The sequence below is a fragment of the Acyrthosiphon pisum genome, chromosome X, assembly GCF_005508785.2.
Source record: "Acyrthosiphon pisum isolate AL4f chromosome X, pea_aphid_22Mar2018_4r6ur, whole genome shotgun sequence".
Taxonomy (NCBI): domain Eukaryota; kingdom Metazoa; phylum Arthropoda; class Insecta; order Hemiptera; family Aphididae; genus Acyrthosiphon; species Acyrthosiphon pisum.
In genome coordinates this window covers 1,747,083-1,767,787 of record NC_042493.1, presented here as the reverse complement: position 1 = coordinate 1,767,787, position 20,705 = coordinate 1,747,083, and the positions used below count along the sequence as shown (strand labels likewise).

Here is a 20,705-nt window from a genome sequence, read left to right as displayed (position 1 = left end):
CACATAATTTAGTTATATCAGCTTAAAATGCAGCTATTATTAGTTCATTTCCGGACTGTTGAGGATGTATGTAAAAAAAATTGTCTATAGGTAAATATTTATTAGGAGTATTCTATGCTGATATAAGCTTTTGTTTTTAAAATGGGAACCCCCTTTTTTTTACTGCAAACTAGTAGTGGTTCAGTAATTAATATTATTATATTATTCAGTATAATATTCTTTAAAAATGGTATACAAACATATTAAGACGTATAATAGTATATTGTATAATATTGGTTGTAGTATTTATAGGTATACAGGTATATACTTACAGGTATATACTTGATCATCCCTTATATAAATGAATAATGTTGATTAATATTAATCACTAAAATGTTCAAATCACCATGATAAGCCCTAAAGCCCCCATATCTGCTAAACCAATTATCCTTAGTACCTATAGTCATTAGTCAGTACACAAAGATAAATAGCTCAAAAACTAGGTACTCATTTGAATTTTGAGTCTGATACTTCAACGTTTTCGAAAAAATAATCCACAAAATAATATACAGTAGAAAAGGTGGTGACTCCATAAAAAGTACGGAAAAATCTCAAGAATTGGAAAATATGGTATTTAAGTATGTATATTTGATAATTATTTAATTGAATTCGAAATATGTATTAAGCTTTTGCGTTTTCTGGGTTCTATTCAGGGTTTTGCTCGTTAATAAAGATAAATAAACAATTATTGAGAGCATGCTTAGTGAACCACCTTATATAATATACCTTATATATTAACTGCTATTTTTTGTCTGAAATTTCGAACATATAGATATGGTTTATAATGGGTTGACGACGACGATATTTAACTCGACTTTGGCATTGGCTGCCTGTTATCATCGTAGTAATATTATGAACTATGCTTTGACGGTAATATTATTTATTGTGTAACACACGATCGGTCGTTATACTATTATGGTCGTCGGTCGATAAGTCAGACAAAAACAAATACAAAAGCGACATGGCGTGGCGCCGCAAGCCGTACTTCAACCGTCAAAACGTTTTTTGTTGTTTGTATAATACATCATATAATATAATATACATCACTATAATATATTATACATCACTATAATATAACAATATTATAGTCCAATTACAAATATTAGTCGTGCTTATTGAACCCGTTCGCCTGTTTGACTCAAACAGGTCGCGGTCCCTATTTACACGTATGCTATCACATGGGTAAAAATTCGTTTATCGGACTCACTAAAAGTGTGTATTTTTAAGGTCATAATAATATATATTTTAATATTTTTAGTTCATTATACCGATTTTATTGCATGTTATAATATTATGACGATTAATACAATTTCCTCGAATCACCATCATCAACAAGTATTAGTATTTAAGTGATTACAAAATGAAATTTTTGAAAAATTCACTTAAATTCCCATGTTAGAATTTCGCATATTTTTTCCACCAGATTATGAACAATAATATTTTGTAATAACTATTATTTTATTGTGTTTTTACTGAAAATGGACGCTCATCACGTTACGTTGTTCTTACGAGGTTTTCCTTGGATTTTTCAAACCTACCCTTACATATTATATTATAATTATATGTCAAAACAATAAAGTCTAATTTATGAATATAACGAACGTTGGGTGTAAAAACTGTTTCTATAGATAATCTCCGTGAATAATATAGTAAGTTGAATTTGTGCATCCTACCTTGACACCGTCTGTCGCGTTATAATTCTCAGGATACGGCCAGGACACGTTTCACCGTTGCACAGCACTATTATAATATTACATTACACTCTCGCAAACGATGACGCGAAAACGGTTTGTTATTAGTTGTTCACTGCTGAAATGTTTTCGCACTCGAAAAACAATGAAAAATAATTATTGTTTACTTAGTTGAAGCTTTTTGGGCACCGATAAAACCGATCGCTCTCCTTATTTTTATCTCGAAAAATCCCACTTTTCAATAAGACTATCTGTTTTTTTCAACCCTTCAGATTATAATGTGAACCAAGCAGAGATTCCTTGGCTAAATGTTAACTCCTACTCGGGCCTTTTTACTTGGTTACACAAGTTTAAAATGGCTCAAAAAGCTCGGCCTTTATTCTTTAATGGAAGTAAATATAATACTAAATACATAGTGAAGTGATTTTGAGAACATTATATATTTGAAAAATTTAGTAAACAAAGTAATAATTTGAATTGTATATAATTAAAAAAAGTATAACCATTGAGCCATGCCAAGTTTATCTAAAATTTAATTAAATTTTTTCTGAACACCTTATAATTTTAAAAATATTTTTGATTTTTTGTGCTATTATTATACACATTTAAAGCTTGCAATTTTTTCAGTTTATGTTGATAAAATGTTTTTTTTCTCAGTAAATAGCTTTAAAATATAATACAACAGGTTCCTCGTAAGTTATTCTTAGGGAAATACAAATATTTCGATATAGTAATATTATTAATATTATGTAGTCACAATTTTTTTTTATTGATTTTTTTTCGATATTATTATTGTTTTTTATTTTTATTTTAATAACTGCATTTAAAAAAAAAAAATTGGAATAATCTATCATAATTATAAGACTGATATATATTTTTTTAAATAATATATGACTGTCTCTTTTCAAACTTTCGTAAATTTAACAAAATCTTGAATAGTTGCTAACCATTAGAAATTTACTACTTTAAGTTGGAACTTACCGATTCCCGATTCATTCGTTATTCAACAAATATATACGGAATCGTATTCCCACAAAGCTAAAATGTATATAATCGGATTCTACACTAAAAATACTAAAAAAAATTAACTACACGAAAACAAGTAATTCAAAATATTTTTAAGAACAAAACGTTTAGAACAAACCTTGAATACCTAAAAAGTATTTTATTACATCATGTGAGTAGGTACCTACTATTTAAATTCCATATCTAAATATGCTGTAATGTTTCTTATGCTTTTTTATACGTATAAAGTTATTCATATTTTAACGCATACTGCGAAATATTGTATGAGTTGGTACCTATTATTATACCTATTATGATATAAAAAATTATTATTTTTTAAGTTTTTAACTTTATTTTTAAGATATCTTGCGGGTTAAGCGTATTAAAATTTAGATTTTAGTACATATTGTGAAAAAAAACATTTTTTCTATTTATTATTTTTCTTACCATAATATTTTATAATAAGGTAGTACTCATACTCTCTGAATTATATAAGTCTATCAATAAAGGCACGTGGAGGGAACATACATATTATTTAAATTGCGAAATTCAATAGAAATAATATTATATTGTGGTAAATAATAAACAAATGTCATAATACTGATATGCTAAAATGCGCAAAACATGCAGTTATATCTACAGTTTTTCATAAATATTATAAATAATACGATGGTTCATTTTTTGTTTGAATAATCCATATAAAATAATAATATTATACGTTTATTATAGCGTCCCCGAATCTGGAGCAGACCAACCTCTAATAACGATATCGACTGATACTCTAAGACGGTTTATGTTTTAAACCACAACTCATAACAAACTCTGGAAAAATATAAACCCATAATAGAATCCGAATATAAATTTATATCAGAATCGTTAATTTCACGACAGCATACTGCAAAAAGGATTCAACTATCGTTCAGTAAAAGTTCGGTAGTCCTAGCCTCGTTCTAGGACTAGATTTTCGGTTGGGAAACTGTACATTTATAACATTAGGTCTTAACTGTGAATAAAATCCCCCCTCCCCCATATTTTCTTTGTGAAATATTTATACAACAAGCCCACAAATACTTAATAATATTAGCAGTGGGTACATTATTTAATCTTTCAATATGGGGCACCAAAAATGTCTAAACCACATTGCAGCTATATGACATAGCGCAAAAGGTGTACAAGGTGTACATATCATTTGCACCAACATAAAATTATACTCAATATATGTAAAAATCTCCGGAGATCTAATAACATTTGTAGCTATATAATAATAATTTTGGCGCTTTTGTACGATACGATTAATTGTTGGCTTATGTCTTCAACGCTGCTCGCACGCTAGAACCACGTCAGTTGTAGGCATCACGTTCACGTAATAAAAAGCAATAATAATTATTGTGTCCAGTGTTCGCGCCCGTGATTATTAACTTTTATATTATATGGACTAATTGTGATTACTCTATGGTTATTCAATGACACCGAATCAGCAAAATGTTCTTATCCAAGCACATTTCTTCTGTTTGTTGCTATTGGCACGTGACGTCAGTCGTTGTGGAATGCATACCTTCGAGTCTGCTGAAAAATATAACAAGATCTGAAATAAATAGAATTTTACTCTACCAGTACGAATTATAACGACAGTAGTACCTACTAAATATCACATTTTTCATGAAACACTAGTGGATTTAAAATAAAATGTATTACTAATATTCATAATATTGCTTATAATTATTAAAGTCCCAGAACTTGATGACCTTACAATGTATATATTTTTACCGTAAATATTCTATAAATTAATATCATACAAAAAAATAAATATTTAAAAAAAATTGATTTTAATGAGCAAATTCAGAGATATCAAATAATATCAAAAGATTACCGTAACGCATAAAATCCCATAAAAACGTAAAATAAAAATTGCGTCATTAGATCCTATATATTCCATGAATCTAAACTATGTAAAAACTAGCTACTTAGGTGTTAGAGAAATAAAAATTTACTTACCCATTTATAAAATACACCTACATGTTCGGGATCTTATTTATAACTTAAAATATATATTTTCGACTTGCGAAAATGAATATCTACGTTTGTTAATAGTATAATATATTTTACAATTCAAAGAAATTATCTTACCCGACCTGAGTATAACTCTCGGCTACCTATAACGTGATAAATCGTAAAAATTCATATTTGTGACAATTATATATTTATATTTTAGATGTTTGTATAATTTTGTCACAGAAAAGCCGATTATTCTGTTCGTTTAAAATTAAGACACAGATATCAATTTTTTTTTGTATATTTTCACTGCTATACGGAGTAATATTACGTTCCTTCGTCCATAAAAAAAAATACACGCGGATTATCTGCAGATTGGTGGTTATACCGAAAAATACAGAAAAAAATAACGAATTATTACATATTTGTGACAATTATTTTAATATACCTAAATGTTTGTATAATTTTGCTACAGATAATCTAATGACTAATTATTCTATTCGATCAAAATTAATACATAGAAATCATTCTTATATGTTTTTATGGTTTTTTTTTTTGTATATATAATTTCACTGCTTCGGACGTACTATTATGTTTCTTTGTCAATAAAAAAAAATACGTAGGTTATCAGATTGGTGATTATACCAAAAAATACAGAAAGAAATACAGCATTTTATGTTGAAAAAAAACGTTTCTATGTTGATTTTGGTGGGAATGTTGCAGATTATAAATCATTGTTATTTTTAGTATTGCCACATAAATTGACAGTACTTCTAATGATTAAAGTAAATTTGCTAGGAGCTGTATTTGGTTATCCTGGTCGTATCAATTTAAAACTTAAAATTCGGGTCAATGTAATTTTTTTATCAAACCTATACATAATAATATTACTCAATATAGGCAACTAAATTTATCATTCTAGAATATTAAAAACTGAAATAAAATCACCAGAGATGGGTGATTTTTGGGAGAAAACTTAGCAGTGAAAAGGTTGAGAGTTTAAACTGGTACCTATAGTTTATAGGTATATTCGATTAATTATGCAAACACTGCCTTTACTCATGCGATCGGTTTTGTAACATGTTTCACTACATAGTGTAAACGAGTAATAGAAAAGTCACCCTTTGGGCGTACCACTATAATTTTACTAGACACGTTTTCCGGTTGCCCGACGGTTACTGATTTGACTCGGTTTCCGCCCATAGGTTAGGTTATGGTTAAGTTATACACGCCACGAAAAAAACATTTGATGGCTGTTTGTGTGACATACAAAAACATAATGCGTTAGACGAACGTAAAATCTGACGTGGATCTTTCGAATGATTTCAGTCGTAAGATAAACGTGGCTGGGATGAAATAAATAAGTAAAAACGGAGTCGTCTAATATAATATTATTACTACCACAGTATTGTGGGATACAGTTTCTGGTTTGGTAGTAATAAGAATAATAGAGAACGAGACGAAGACGAAGTCGTCAAAGATGAAGAAGTAGAAGACGAAAAAGAAGAAGAAGAAGAAGGAGATGGATAAAAAGAGGGAAAAAAATGAAAACCTGTTATCCGTAGCGCATTCGTACCCCTTAGGCAATTTTTATATCCTCGCCGTTGAGAGTGGTCAGACGAGAATTATCTTATTTAAAACATCTAGACGTTCCCACCAACTATATAGTATTATAAGCGTACCTCTAAACATGACTTATTTTAATTCGTAAACGGAACTACTATTTTATTCTCATTATTTGGCGTAACCGCGTGTTTGACGAAAATATTTATATCGATAAGACTATGTTAATAATACTATATTGTATTAATATATACAATCATATTATCATAATAGTTTATAACCCACGAAATGTCGATGTGCATTTTTTTTTTTTTTTAATGTCATACAATATCGGCAATAATCTTACACCCGATGAGCGAACGACAGAATATAATCTTTTGTTTTAACGATATAATAATATAGTGTCTGCTTAATATATTTTTGTCTGATGTTGAATTAATATGATATATATCTACTTTTTATTATTATTAATGATTTCACTTTTTGGTAAAAAATATTCTAATTTTTATCTACCAAATGAATGTTGGAACGACTCAGTTATCGAGTAAAATAGTAATTTGTAGTGATTATAGTGTTTGAACATTTCAAACGTTAATATTTATTATGATTTTAATTATAATTTTTAATATGAAACAATCAAAGTTCCTGCTACGTGATTCAATGTTAGAACCTTTTATTATTAATAATATGTATAATTATAGAGGTGCCGCGTCCGACGGCGCTCTGACCTAAATAATGTAGTGCAATATTAAATCTTAATAATTATAATAAACCTTTCTTTTTAATAGAATTTGGAACCGTTTCATGACCCTTTGATGTATATACTAGACAATAGTTGTAAATAAATCGCCAATTCGTAAACTGTACCTATGGGGGAGATCAGATATACATTGGCATTTGACAAATGTAATTGAAGCAACGGATTACTACGAATTGAATAAAATGACTTCTACGTTAACAAAATGATGCCAATTTGAAGTAGTTTATTCATTAAATTATGTGAAGTCTAAGTTTGCAATCTTCAATTTTCAGGCTTTATCGTTTTGTTATACAACATATTGATATAATTATAAATGTAACAGAGCTTCTAGAAAAAAATTACATTAATAATGATATTTTATCAACGATCATTTTTAATTCCAAAGGTTTTTAAATTGTATTCATATTTCGTTCTAGAAAGAAAGAGTTCAATTATTTTTATGGAACCCGTTAATGTTTTCCCTTTTGGAAATGAAACTTGGCATAAAACAGTTAATTAAATTTAAATATAATTTATGAACTTTGTGTTTAAGTAATATATTATCAAGTATTTATTTACATCATTTTGATCGGCAAAATGCCATTGAAATGTTAAGGTAATCATATTGGGTTACGTTTTACGTAACAAAACTTATTAATTATGTTGGCTTAATTATTTTGGTATTTCATGCAATATGACTATAAGGTCTCTTGGGACTAATTCAAGGTTCAAGTTAAAATTATTAGGTGTATTTTTTTCACATGTATAATAAATTATTAAAAGTCGGTTTGTCAAATAAGAAGTACATTTTAAAATAATTGTCATTGATTAACAAATAATAAAATTGTTGAATTTAATTTATTATAAATAAAAAAAAAAACAATTGGTACCTATATATTATAGTCAATATTCAAACAAAAAGTTGCAGTTAATTAAAAAAAAAAACAAATGTAAATATTTGTCAATATCAAATTTGTATACAAGTTAAAATATTTAAAATAATTAGACTAAAAAAAAAAAAAACAATTAATCAATTGACATTGTAAACAATTTAAAAATTGAACTCAGGTCAATACATGCGTAATGAGTTCTAACCTATTACAATTAATAGATATAACGGATATTTGGTCGGATGTATAAGGGTGTTTGACATTTTTACCCATTATTAAAATTAAGCTGTAGGCTTCAGCTTGAAAGTTGAGTGGCTGCTTACATTTTGTCCTCAAATATGTACCTATAAGTATATATAAATGGAAATAAAGTAAATAAATAAACACATAATAAGTGAATGAGAGATAATATTATGTTCATTGTAATATTATGTAATGTTATAAATCTTTAAGTATACGTGTTGAGGAAAAGTCTGAAGAGGGATTCATCACCTTGAGCTAAGTCCCCCCTATCCCAAATAATTATCAACAGTGGTTCCAGCGGTTATTATAGAAATAATAGATTTATCGTATTTCCCGAAAGACATAAAAATGACAATAACACGGTCAAGCAGGAGGGCACGTATTTAGAAATGTAGTGCCCCTGGGCATATAATTTATACCACCCCCTTCCCCACCCCACCCTAAAAAAATTAACTTTATTAGTATAATATTAATATTACACTAATTACGTCATCCATGATCAAGATTATTTAATATTAAAATCTAAATTATCAATTGATACATGAAAACCGTTTAATAGTCAAAAAAAATTAAAATCTTTTTTTACTTAACAAATTATAACATAATAAAATATAAAATTGTCTGCATCTGCATATTATATGATGAACAATCTTCATTGGCCGATAAACTATCTGTGTAACTATCTATAAAAATTAAAATATTTCTTATTCAAGATAATATTTATATTTATTAAATTAATTAGTTTTAAAGCTAGTAATTTTATATTTAGGTACTGGTTATCATTGTGTTATTCAAATTATGAAACATTTGGTAAACTCTGTTGGAGTTTTTCATTGTTTTATATAGCTTCTCTTTTTTCTCTTTAGCTAACTTACAGTAGTGAGCATCACTAAGTTTTATTCTTTTGGGTATAGGTGCCATTATTAGAGGCCAATAACCATTGAATGTCGATATCACTTTAAAATTATCATTATTTTGATTTATTGGGTAAAATAGTCAACCAAATTCTAAAAATAGATTTTTTCGAACATTGTTTTCATTATCACTATTATTTTGTCGATTGTAGTTTGTTCCATAGACTTAATATTATAAGTCTATGGTTTGTTCTGTGATAGTGTGATTGTAAGCAATTTATAATACAGCTAAATAGACATTGACAGTGGTTCATGACATTTTTCTAAAATACAAATTACAAAAATATCAAATGAAATACGATTATTTTTTTTTTCCATTACATTTTTCAAATTAATTTCGCTAAAATATTTTGCCGCCCCTGAGACGTGCCGCCCCCGGGCATGTCCCCTGGTCAAGGGATATACTATTATAAGCAATCACATGGTATTAACCAAATCTTGACTTACCTATACATTGTATATACATTGGGTTGTAAGTAATTTAATATTATAATTAAACAATTTTAATGAGACTATATTGTTTTTATTTAACCGCAGTCAGTTGTGCACAACTCATTAACTGGAAGTTGTGTATTTTCGTAGTGAAAAATAACTGTATGGCGTGTGCACTTAAATCAGTTAATCAATGCCGTTTGACGAAAATGCGTTTAATATTTCCTGAAATCTGAAATACTCAACATATTAATTTAATATCTAGTATAAGTCTTATTATAGTTTAATTACTATATAAATAATCTATTAACATTTAAAACTATCTATGTTATTCCTGATAGTATGTTTAAAAAAATTGAAATATGAAATTGAAATGAAAAATAATACTAATATAATTAAAGTTAAATATTATAACGGGTAGTTGCTAGTGTAATATAAGATCGATGACCGTTAATGAATGAGAAATCTACCTAGTAGTTATCCAGTCTTGAAGTTATTCGTATCGAAATGGAAGTAGAGATTTTTATATTAAAAAAAAAAAAAAAAAACTAATTAACAATTTGTATCTTTTGACAATAGCGCGCATCCACTGGATATTCTCTCAAAAAATGTCTAAAAAAAATTCCTAGTGGTTTTAACTTTTACAACACTATAGGTAAATAATATAGATACATTAGGTATGTCGTGCATTAATTTATATATGTATAGCTATAGTTATAAATTATATTTCAATATTATTAATTGTAATTATATTTTAAATTATATCGTTATCATTGCTTATATCATTATCAAGACTTTGTTTGACGAAAAAAATTAAATTGGACTATTTTCTGTGTGCTTTTTTTCCTGTGCACGGTGGCTCAGTCTACACAGTACCTACACACATTACGTGACGTCGTGGTACACCATCGCGGGAGTATATTATTATTATATTATTTTTTACCTGCAAGGATGAATGCGTCTTAAACACCGGTGTGTGATATTATTAGTAGAGGTAGTAACACAATATTAGTAGGCACTAACACGATTATATTAGTATGACGTCGTATTATATTATGAGGTATCACTGTATCAGGTATACCTATTTATAATATTGTAATACATTATACTGCTGTGTCCCGGTAAAACATATTATTATTGTTATAGCGTGGGTAGGCGAATAATTTGCCTACGACTGCGTGGCGGCTACATACTAGGTACCTATAGGTACACGAAACACACCGAGTTTTACATTATTTTCGTTTGTTGCTGCACCGCTGCTGCTGCAATGCCATTAGTCACCGGATTCTTTTCGGTGACTATACCGGAACAATAATAATAATAATATATTATGTACACACATAGCACGTTTTGTACGCATATTATTATCATGTACCTACCGATAGTACGCGTACGCGGGTCTAATACTATAATATTATATATATAATATAATATACCTATGTGGCTATGGAAAGTAACTAGGTATGCGTCGTCCGATAATAAATGACCATATTAATATTATATTATTACTGTTTGAGGTCCGAAAGCCTAACTCATAGTACCTGTATGATTAAAAAAATAATATTATTATTATTCTGTACGTACTTATATCTACATAATATCGTAAAATATTATTATTATTAGGGCTATTTAAATACCCTAAAAATATCGAAACATGATTTTTCAAAAAATGCGTTTATGGCCTGAAAACTAAAAAATCTCCTAAAAAAATTCTCCGGAATTTACTAGGAATTCTTTGAAAATCAAGATCAATTTGTGAATATCGTTTTATTTAAAAAACAGATATTGTGTTTATTATTTTATTTCAAAATATTACTAAAAATAGGTTAAAAAAATTACCTAAATTAAAGATAAAAAACCTCGAAAAATTCTAAATATGCCCCGAAAAAAGTTTGTTGTTAGCAAAGTGTATACATGAAACACATTTGTATCTTGGAAACAATCATGTCAAGCATTCAAAAAAAAAAAAAAAAACATGTAAATGCGTGGAAATCCGAGCCCTAAAAGTATTATTATTATTAATATTATTTTATCACGCAAGTCGTACCTGAAGGATTTACCGAACTCACATTGGTTTTAACACATAAAACGTGAATAAATAAACTTGGTTACTATTAATAAAATTAACAATTGTCAATTGACAATGAATTATAATATTCCTGATATTGTATATTTTATTATTAACTGAAATATTACTAATTTATAAAAAAAGTACGAAGGTACTTACCTACAATTACAAATAGCTTACATTTTTATTTTACTTTATGTATATATTAATATTTTTCTTGAAAATATGTATCCAATCTCGATTAGAATAAACTTGATTGATGAATAAAATATAATATAAGAATAAGTTTAAAAAAAAATTATTATTGATTATTTTAGTGTTTAATTACAGTATTAAATATTGATAATGTGAAAACTGGCGCAAGTTACCAAAATGTATTTTTAGATGTGGGACAAATTCAATTTTTTTGTTTTTGGCGCGAATCACATACGCTCATACATGAAGTCCCCAATACTTATATATACCTGTTAACTGGAATTATCTGATATTTACTCGTTAAAAAACAAAATTTAATTTGACTTATAATATAGTTATTGAGTTATATTGTTTGAATCGACTCAAATCTGGCTAGTGTATAGGTACTCGGAATTCGGTTGGTTGCGATTTTTTTGTTACGGTTAAATAGGATTTTTTTTGGATTTTTTTTTTTTTATATCGCTGGCATTACCAAACCGCCAACCGGCCACATTTCGCAATATAACAGTGGAATGCAGTTAGATCGAAAATAAAGATACCTCTTATTATATATAGGTATTACATGTCTGTGATATCGCGTAGGGACCTAAACCTATATATTTACAGCGAAAGATATATTTTTCATTGGCTGAAATCAGACGCTGATGATTTCAATTTTCGTCGCATTATAAATCTATTATTAAGAAGCTTAATACAAGGAATGCGTTTTTTAAAAAAAAATTCCCAACGATGTGGGTACCTAGATATAACATTGTCGGACCTGCTGTCGTTTGAGGTCTACAGCTGCTGATGTACCTGCAGTACAGTTTCATATTATTATGATAATAATTGGACATAAAATCGAAAAGGCACATATTATTATTTCTAGAAGTAAAAATGATAATATAATAATTTGCATATCATCAATATATATTTTATTCCTGAACCTAAGACAGCGGACTTCGATGTCGGCGTATTGATCATCTGGCAACTTGTTGCGTCTATAAACTCATATTATTATACCTGTTGCTAGCAATAACGTTTCGCGGAATACCTACATAAAATACGATACACGGACGTCGCGACGACGGTGACTCGTTCGGCCGATAAAAAAAATATTATATACCTATGTCGTGAGCGCGTAATTGCATTTTTTTTATGAATTCTGGTATAATATTATGTTTGTTAATATATAAAACTCTTTTAGTCTCTCGCGTGGTATTTCATCTTGTCTATCTCACATATGATTTATACCACTCATATATCAAGACGGCTTCAACCCACAGCTTCTGTCTTCATTTTAGCTGGGTTTTATAGATATTATACTGAATTCAATTTATTATTCTCTTGTTTCTTGTCCGGTAATATAATATAAATATTAAATATATAGTACAAAACCCGAATCGTTGAACACACAATCGTATTCGTCTGATGGTGATATAATATAGACATATAGTTCACCGGTGTCCGGTTTCATAAAAATTGTCCATATGTTGTCATCTAAACTTTAAGACCCACGCATATCTATTTGAACACTGGCCATCTTATACACATTTAAGAAAAACGTTTTTATTTAAATTTAGACATATCAAAATTTTTTACATAATATGAATTGAAATAATCGCTGTGGCTCGAAAGTAATAATTAAGTAATAGTTTTAAAAGCAGAAAACCTTTACCGAAGACGACAAACTGCACCGCAATCTAAATTGACCTTAAGCTTAAGCTTTCAAACCTTTATACAGATAGTTTATGGTGTGCTCGTTATTGTTAGGTACGGAGCGCAATCTTTATGCAAAACCGAGTAAAATTGGCTTAGTAGATTGCATTTAAATTTTTTTTGTTTTAAAGAAATATGCTTTGAATTAATAACGTTCATTATTCATTATATTATGACGCATTATAAAGTCATGACGAACATTCGAGTACCTATAACTATCTGGCTAAATCTAAATTTGAATTGAGCATATTAATACAATTTTATAAACCATGATCGGTCGTCACATTAAGATAAGCTACAGTTTCTAGTGTATAATAATTATAAACCAAACATTATAATATTTAGGTACATGTATAAAACGAAATTAATGCACATATATATAACTAATTTATAAGTACCTATATGCGCTGTTTTTAATGAGCCACTGCGGCACTGTCTAATGGGACAACAAGTGGCGGTGTAGTGTTGTAGGTCTGACGTTACTATTAATTTGAAAGCGATCGCAATTCGCAATATTATAATTATTTGGCGTTCTAAACGATAACAAGATGTCAAGATGATTTGAATTCCAATAGTATTTCTTAAATAATTTCTGTAATAAAACCGAATCTTTTATTTCAGTAAACGCCGTGTTATTAAATCTGCTGCTATCCACGCAATTTACTTACAATGTAAGTCTTACATATTATAATATATAGGTATATGCCAGTTTTTCGGAATCGTTTCGGTACTGTAGTCCTATAGATCGTGTTTTTTTTTACACAAATGTTTCACATAGGTACAAACTTTGACTTAACGATCAATTGTAATACATATATATGATACATCTATCGTTATAATATCTACTAAGAATCCACAGGATAAGGACTACCTATGCCTTGTTTCGTGCGCTAGAGTGAGAGAGACCAGAAAATTATGTAAAAATAACCTTTTTATTGCGGTATCTTAATATTATAGAACATTGTACAAATATTTTAAACTTCATAATATTGTTCAACGTAAAACCTTGAGAAAACGATGCGGATTATTGCAGCGTTATTAAAACAAATAGTCAGCACGTGTTTTTTTTATAGGTATAGAATTTAGTTCTTGTTATTTAGGTACAGTTATCTAGACGCAACGTTATATAAAATAAACTTATCGCCTTATCGCTAAAATTTCATAAGGTCTGCACCTATACTGCAGATATTATTATGGTCGTATAGATAAAATGTATACATTATTATTTATTAGTATTATTGTTGCCGTATGGGGTGCTTCGTCTCAAACGATTCCAAATGCTTCGATACGAGTGTTGCGTAACAATTTTTTCTTCGCGGTTTTCATTACACATACGACATACCTATATGGTTGTATAATAATAATAATAATATAATAATCGTATGTAATAATATACATAAGTACCTGCAGCATATTTTCTGTCGCAGACTAGCTGATGTGTACCCCGTAGGTATAAAGATAAAATATATATTGTGTGCCTTGAACACAATACGATTTCTTCCCTAACGTCTACAATTATTATATTATAATACTATGCGCAAGACAATATAATTTTCCAATAATTTATCTGCATGGTTGTTCTACCAGAACCTGCATGGGCAAGTTATAATGATAATTTTTAATTGGGTTATGTTAAGTTGATAGAAATCATTTTTAAAAGTGTAGGAAGTGTAGGAAGTTAATAGTTATCTTAATTTTTTAACTCAGTTAAGTTAAAAGTTATGTATGGAAACTTAAAAATATCTTATTAACTTAAGTTGAGTTATTTATAATTATTTTTTTAAATAATAAAAAGTGATTGTCTATGCAATATGTATCATCTATAATAATACCAAACAGTTTTTATGACTTCTGAAAAAACTGTAAGTCTTACAATTTTTTAGGTTTTTTAATGACTACCTACATATTATATTTTAATTTAAAGCATTTAAACTTTAAAATTTAGATTAGATTGGCACTTCACCCATCCTCCTGCAGTCTGCAGTTTAAATGCATTATTAAAAAAAATGTCAAAAATTAGTTATTAGTTATATTATATTATATTTGTCATTTAAACGACAAAGCTTGTATAGATTATTATCTGGTTCGGCACAAAAAATTTAAAAACAAAAAATTGGTTGTCATCAAAATAAAAAATCATTGATTATAAAAATCGAGTACAACGTATGAATTAATGAACTAATATTATCGTAGTGTTATATTATTATGTCAAACAATAATATAATACATACGTACGAAAATCGTATAATCTTCGAACATTATTGCGGCCTCCAATAATTATTGTGTTATTATTTATTTTACCGAAATCGATGCGTTCACAATCTACGCAGAAGACTTGAGCAACGAGTATGCATAGGTCCGCCTCTGCAGGTGTTGGATAAGCGGATCGCCCAGTAGGCCCTGTAGGTCTGGTATAGGTCCGGTAGGTACCTAAATATAATATTATAATACAAGGTACGCGTATGGTTTCGTTGTTTTACATAATATATTTATAATATACCTTAACGTGCGTAATATGTATGTATGTATGTGTGTACATGGTAAAAAATTACCAGGTAGGTACCTGTACAAGTATACACGCACACACAATCGCTCGTTACGCTTTATGCTCCAGATACCAGAGCATCGAATTCTATACCGTATACGCGGTATGTATAGGTATAGGTACAATAGGTACATAGGCTTTTTATTTTTTTAACCCACACTGAACCGTCATCGAACCGATTATGATGTCATGCCGCTGTTGAAGTTGTCTCATTAGTGTTATACCTATATAACCATATAGGTTAGGGATGACATGTCATAACTCTGTATGTTTTTGAACATTATTATTATATTACATTATTATTATCAATATACTATTAGGTATTATTATTCGCATTTTGTCCATATTTATTTAAATTCTGTTAGTTTTCTATTATAGTATTTTTTTTGTGTAAACACTTTTTCGATGCCTCTTATGGTGATGTTTAATGTCTATAGTATTACGATACACCATAGTTGGGTTTTGTGTCTAATAGTAGTGTCTATACAGGACTGGACGATTAGTATGCAATTTAAATGAAAACCAACTTTGGATAATTACGCATATAATGGATTTTTTTGATGTAGACGATAAATTATGTTTTATGAGTTACGAGGCATTGATTTGGAGAACCGTGTAATACCTATGTGTTAAATGTCATCGGCTTACGGTTTTTTTGTAATTTCGGTCATTTTTTATACCCACATGGTTGCTATCACGTAAAATACAAAATAAAAATATATAAATTATATATTTTACTGTTTTTTTTTTTTGTTGTTCAAGTCAATATTGTACTTTGTAGGTACGTATGGTTTACAGTTTATTTTTTGTTTCTATAATATAAATAATATATGTTAACATTATTAGTATAGTCGTCAATCATATTATTTTGACAATTTCTTTAAATTTTTAATAACATTATTTTATCTCTTTTGATATTTTATTCGTTCTACCAATAATAATAATAATAATAATGCGTACACCGATGATAATTACGTGCATAGGTAGATACAGAGTAGACCGCCTACATCATTATAAAGTCCATCAACGAAAATGACTTTCGATATTGCATTATTGTCATATATTTTATGTTTGAAACACGAACATTATTTATCATTGTCCGCACAATTAACTATAATTGCACGATGCGGATTGTGATTGGCATAATATTAAGGAATTACCAAGATTTCGTGTGTATATGCCATATTATACACAAAATATAATTATATAAAAAATATTATATTATCATATTGTTATTATTAACATTGCCTTTAAATATGTTTTACTGTATTAAACCGTGATTACGTATTTGACATTTCTCGTTTTTATACTATGCGTTTATCGCTACATTAAAAACGAAATGACGTTTAACACGGACTCGTCCGCATTTTTTACACCGAATATTATTACCTATTTTGTATTTCCTTAACTGCAAATTAATTAAATGTCGATTTTAATAACGTTACTTATATTATTATGCACGGCAAGTCTTAAACGGGAAATTCAAGTTCACCAACGTTGTAATTAAATTCATATGCAATTGATGCATGTAGGTACATAAATTATACATTATAATACACATTATACAGTGATTTATAGGCAATTATTGTTAATCTCATTAAGCTATTATGTATGTAGAGTGTACACTTATATATTTCCTAAAAAAAATTTTGATGGTAAAAAGTGTTTCCGTAAGATTTTAATGTATTATATATTGTCGTTAAAGTGTTTCTTCGCTTGTCACATTATTATTTTAATATTATAACGCTCAGACCGCTGTTGAGTCATAAACTTTTCTGAATTGATGACATCGAATTCGCGAAAAAAAGTCGTACTTATTTGAAAACTTTCTAACACTTGGTACATTTTTAGTGAATCACAGAAAATTTACAACAATATATTTAAAGATAATGTTTTCATTGAAATGTTGTTTATTTAATTGTGACAAATTTTCTAAAAATTTTCGCCTGAAAATTATCACATATTTGTTACACAAAGCAATAGAGTATTAGAGTAATGTAGACGAATTGCTACAAATCCTCAATTATAAAAATTGTTAAGAAATTTAAATGTAGCATGAAGTTTAATTTAAAAATTAAGTACCTATAACCTACCCATGTTTGGCTGCATTAAATCGACATTTTAGGAAACAATTGAGTACTTGGATGTTTTCGATAAATGGTATTTTCTATACAAATAATATTAATATTATAAACTATAAATTATTAATCATTTTTTTGAAAAGATATTTTATATATAAAAAAAAAAATCATTATTTTAAATATTGAAACAATTTTCTTAGTCTAGGTAATATTATTATTTTGTAATTATTTTATAGATTCTTCCGATATTGTTGATTGTAAATTGAAATTGATTTTGGGATTAATATGGACATTGATTTTACATTACTCTATATCGATGCCAATGTGGGATGGCGAATTTGGTGGCGAGCAAGTACCAAACGAAAAAGGAGCAACACCGAAACAAAGGTAATACACAGTTTATATAATAAATAAATAACATATTATTATCGACTTGAAAAAATAGGTCTGTCTTTTCTTCAACACATACCTTTCTTATTATTGTTGATCAAAGTTTGAACCGCGTGTGTCAATTCTATTTTGAAACATTAATTGTTAATTTATCGCTCTTGCTAAATGTTTTGACTTCGGAACGTATAGATATTAATTGTTCTTTTTCGTCGCATTTCGTTCTATTTTTATCGACTCGCGTCCACAGTAATATTATACGATAAAGAAAACCTAAACAATAATAAAAAATGAGGTTTTATTCAGAAGAAAGAAACGGAAATGTACAATAATTTTCGAAATACATAATATTATATTATGCCACAACTGCAGTAGTTGTAGAGTTAAGGGCGCAGACGGTGTGGAATGTTAAGTAAGTAGGTAGTGTACCCGACGAATAAGAATGCATACAGTCGAAGGGTGTTGTGTTGGGCATAAGATAAAAAATAGGATTAAATCATTGTTGTCTGCTTCGGCTAAATAATAATATGAACTCAAACCCTGTTGTCGTTTTTTTTTTTTGTATACTTTAAACGTCAAAAAAACACATAATGGACGAAACAAAATGGATAAAAAAAAATCAACCGATTTAATGCGTTTTCCGTGTAAGACGCGGGAGGTACATGGGACATTATAATACGTGCAGGGGCACTGCAGCTAAGATTAAATCTAACAAAGGATTACAAATAATATATAATAGGATGGTAGCGACGGATCGACGAATTTTCGTTTTCTGGCTACCTACCTATAATATTATTGTATGCATAAAAAAAATATTAAAATACTGAAATCTACGTGCTGTTTAGATTGCTGAACTGGATCCAGAGTAAGGTTCCCGATATACCGATTTCGAATTTCACTACAGACTGGAACGACGGAAAGGCCGTTGGCGCTTTGGTCGATGCCGTAGCTCCGGGTAATTTTCAGACCTACAACGTCGTGGTTTTGCCAACGAAATATTAAATGGCCGTTTAATTTGAAAATTATAATTTATATTTGTAGGCTTATGTCCGGATTGGCAGGACTGGAAATCCAACAACGCACTTAAAAATGCATCGGAGGCCATGGGCTTGGCTGACGATTGGCTTAACATCAAACAAGTAATAATAATATTGTCTTAGCGGTGCTGGGACGAACGTAGCAACAATCATTAATCGTTATAATCTATGTTTTCAGCTCATCAAACCTGAAGAATTGGTCAGCCCCAACATGGACGAACAATCCATGATGACCTATTTGTCTCAGTACCCGAACGCAAAGTTGAAACAAGGAGCACCGATTAGATCGAAAACCAACCCGAGCCGGTATATTATACAATACTATTATTATATTTCGATCGTGTAAAACTGAGTATCTAGCTCAACAGTTCAACATGTTCTGACTGCATATTAATATAATAATCGTGTTTATGTTTCGTTTAGCGTTCGCGTTTATGGTCCCGGAATCGAACCTTCTGGACCGGCCGTGGGAGCCAAAACGAATTTCACCGTTGAAACGTTTTCCGCCGGAAAAGGCACAGTCAACGTGTCTGTGGAAAACCCCAAAGGAAAAGCTGAACCGGTAAGTACCTCACCGACGAAGAGTGATTCTTCATAATAAAATTTTTTTTTTCAATTTTTAGGTTGATCTGGTTTTCAACAACGACCGAAGTCAAACTTACACGGCCACGTACAAACCGGTCGTCGAAGGACCGCATAAAGTGCACGTGAACTTCTCCGGGGTACCGACTCCGAAATCTCCATATCACGTTAATGTGGATGCGTCGGCTGGTGATCCAAACAAAGTAAATGTCTTCGGGCCTGGTATACAGCCCGAAGGCGTGTTCACGAACCGACCCACTTATTTCGAAATCCATACGAAAGGTATTTAGGTATATTATTTACTTGGGAGATCATTCACTAAATCTGAATACCATTTTTCTATTTTTTTAAGATGCCGGAAAAGGTGTTCCCGAGGTGATAATTCTCGATCCTGCTGGCCGAGAGAACACGATACCGGTGAAACTCAAGAAAGAACCTAACGGAGTGTATATATGCGATTACACGCCGGTCGTCCAGGGAGTGCACTCTGTCAATGTTTTCTTCGCAAATCAACCTGTGCCACTAAGCCCATTTGCTGTCGGCATATCGAATGGTATGGCATAACACATCCACAATGGAATATTTTTGTTTTTTCAATTTAATT

At 29.4% G+C, this 20,705-nt stretch overlaps 1 protein-coding gene across 2 annotated transcripts in view; it reads left to right on the top strand.

Annotated features, from left to right (window-relative positions):
- LOC100162552 (filamin-A) overlaps window positions 1-20,705 on the top strand; it is a 142,003-nt gene that overhangs the window by 46,988 nt on the left and 74,310 nt on the right. For both annotated transcript variants that reach the window (XM_008180618.3, XM_008180619.3), the window contains exons 3-9: window positions 18,332-18,482; window positions 19,328-19,437; window positions 19,524-19,621; window positions 19,698-19,825; window positions 19,943-20,081; window positions 20,143-20,383; window positions 20,454-20,654. In XM_008180618.3, coding sequence (XP_008178840.1) covers window positions 18,332-18,482; window positions 19,328-19,437; window positions 19,524-19,621; window positions 19,698-19,825; window positions 19,943-20,081; window positions 20,143-20,383; window positions 20,454-20,654 — 1,068 coding nt within the window. The remainder of the gene's footprint in view (window positions 1-18,331; window positions 18,483-19,327; window positions 19,438-19,523; window positions 19,622-19,697; window positions 19,826-19,942; window positions 20,082-20,142; window positions 20,384-20,453; window positions 20,655-20,705) is intronic.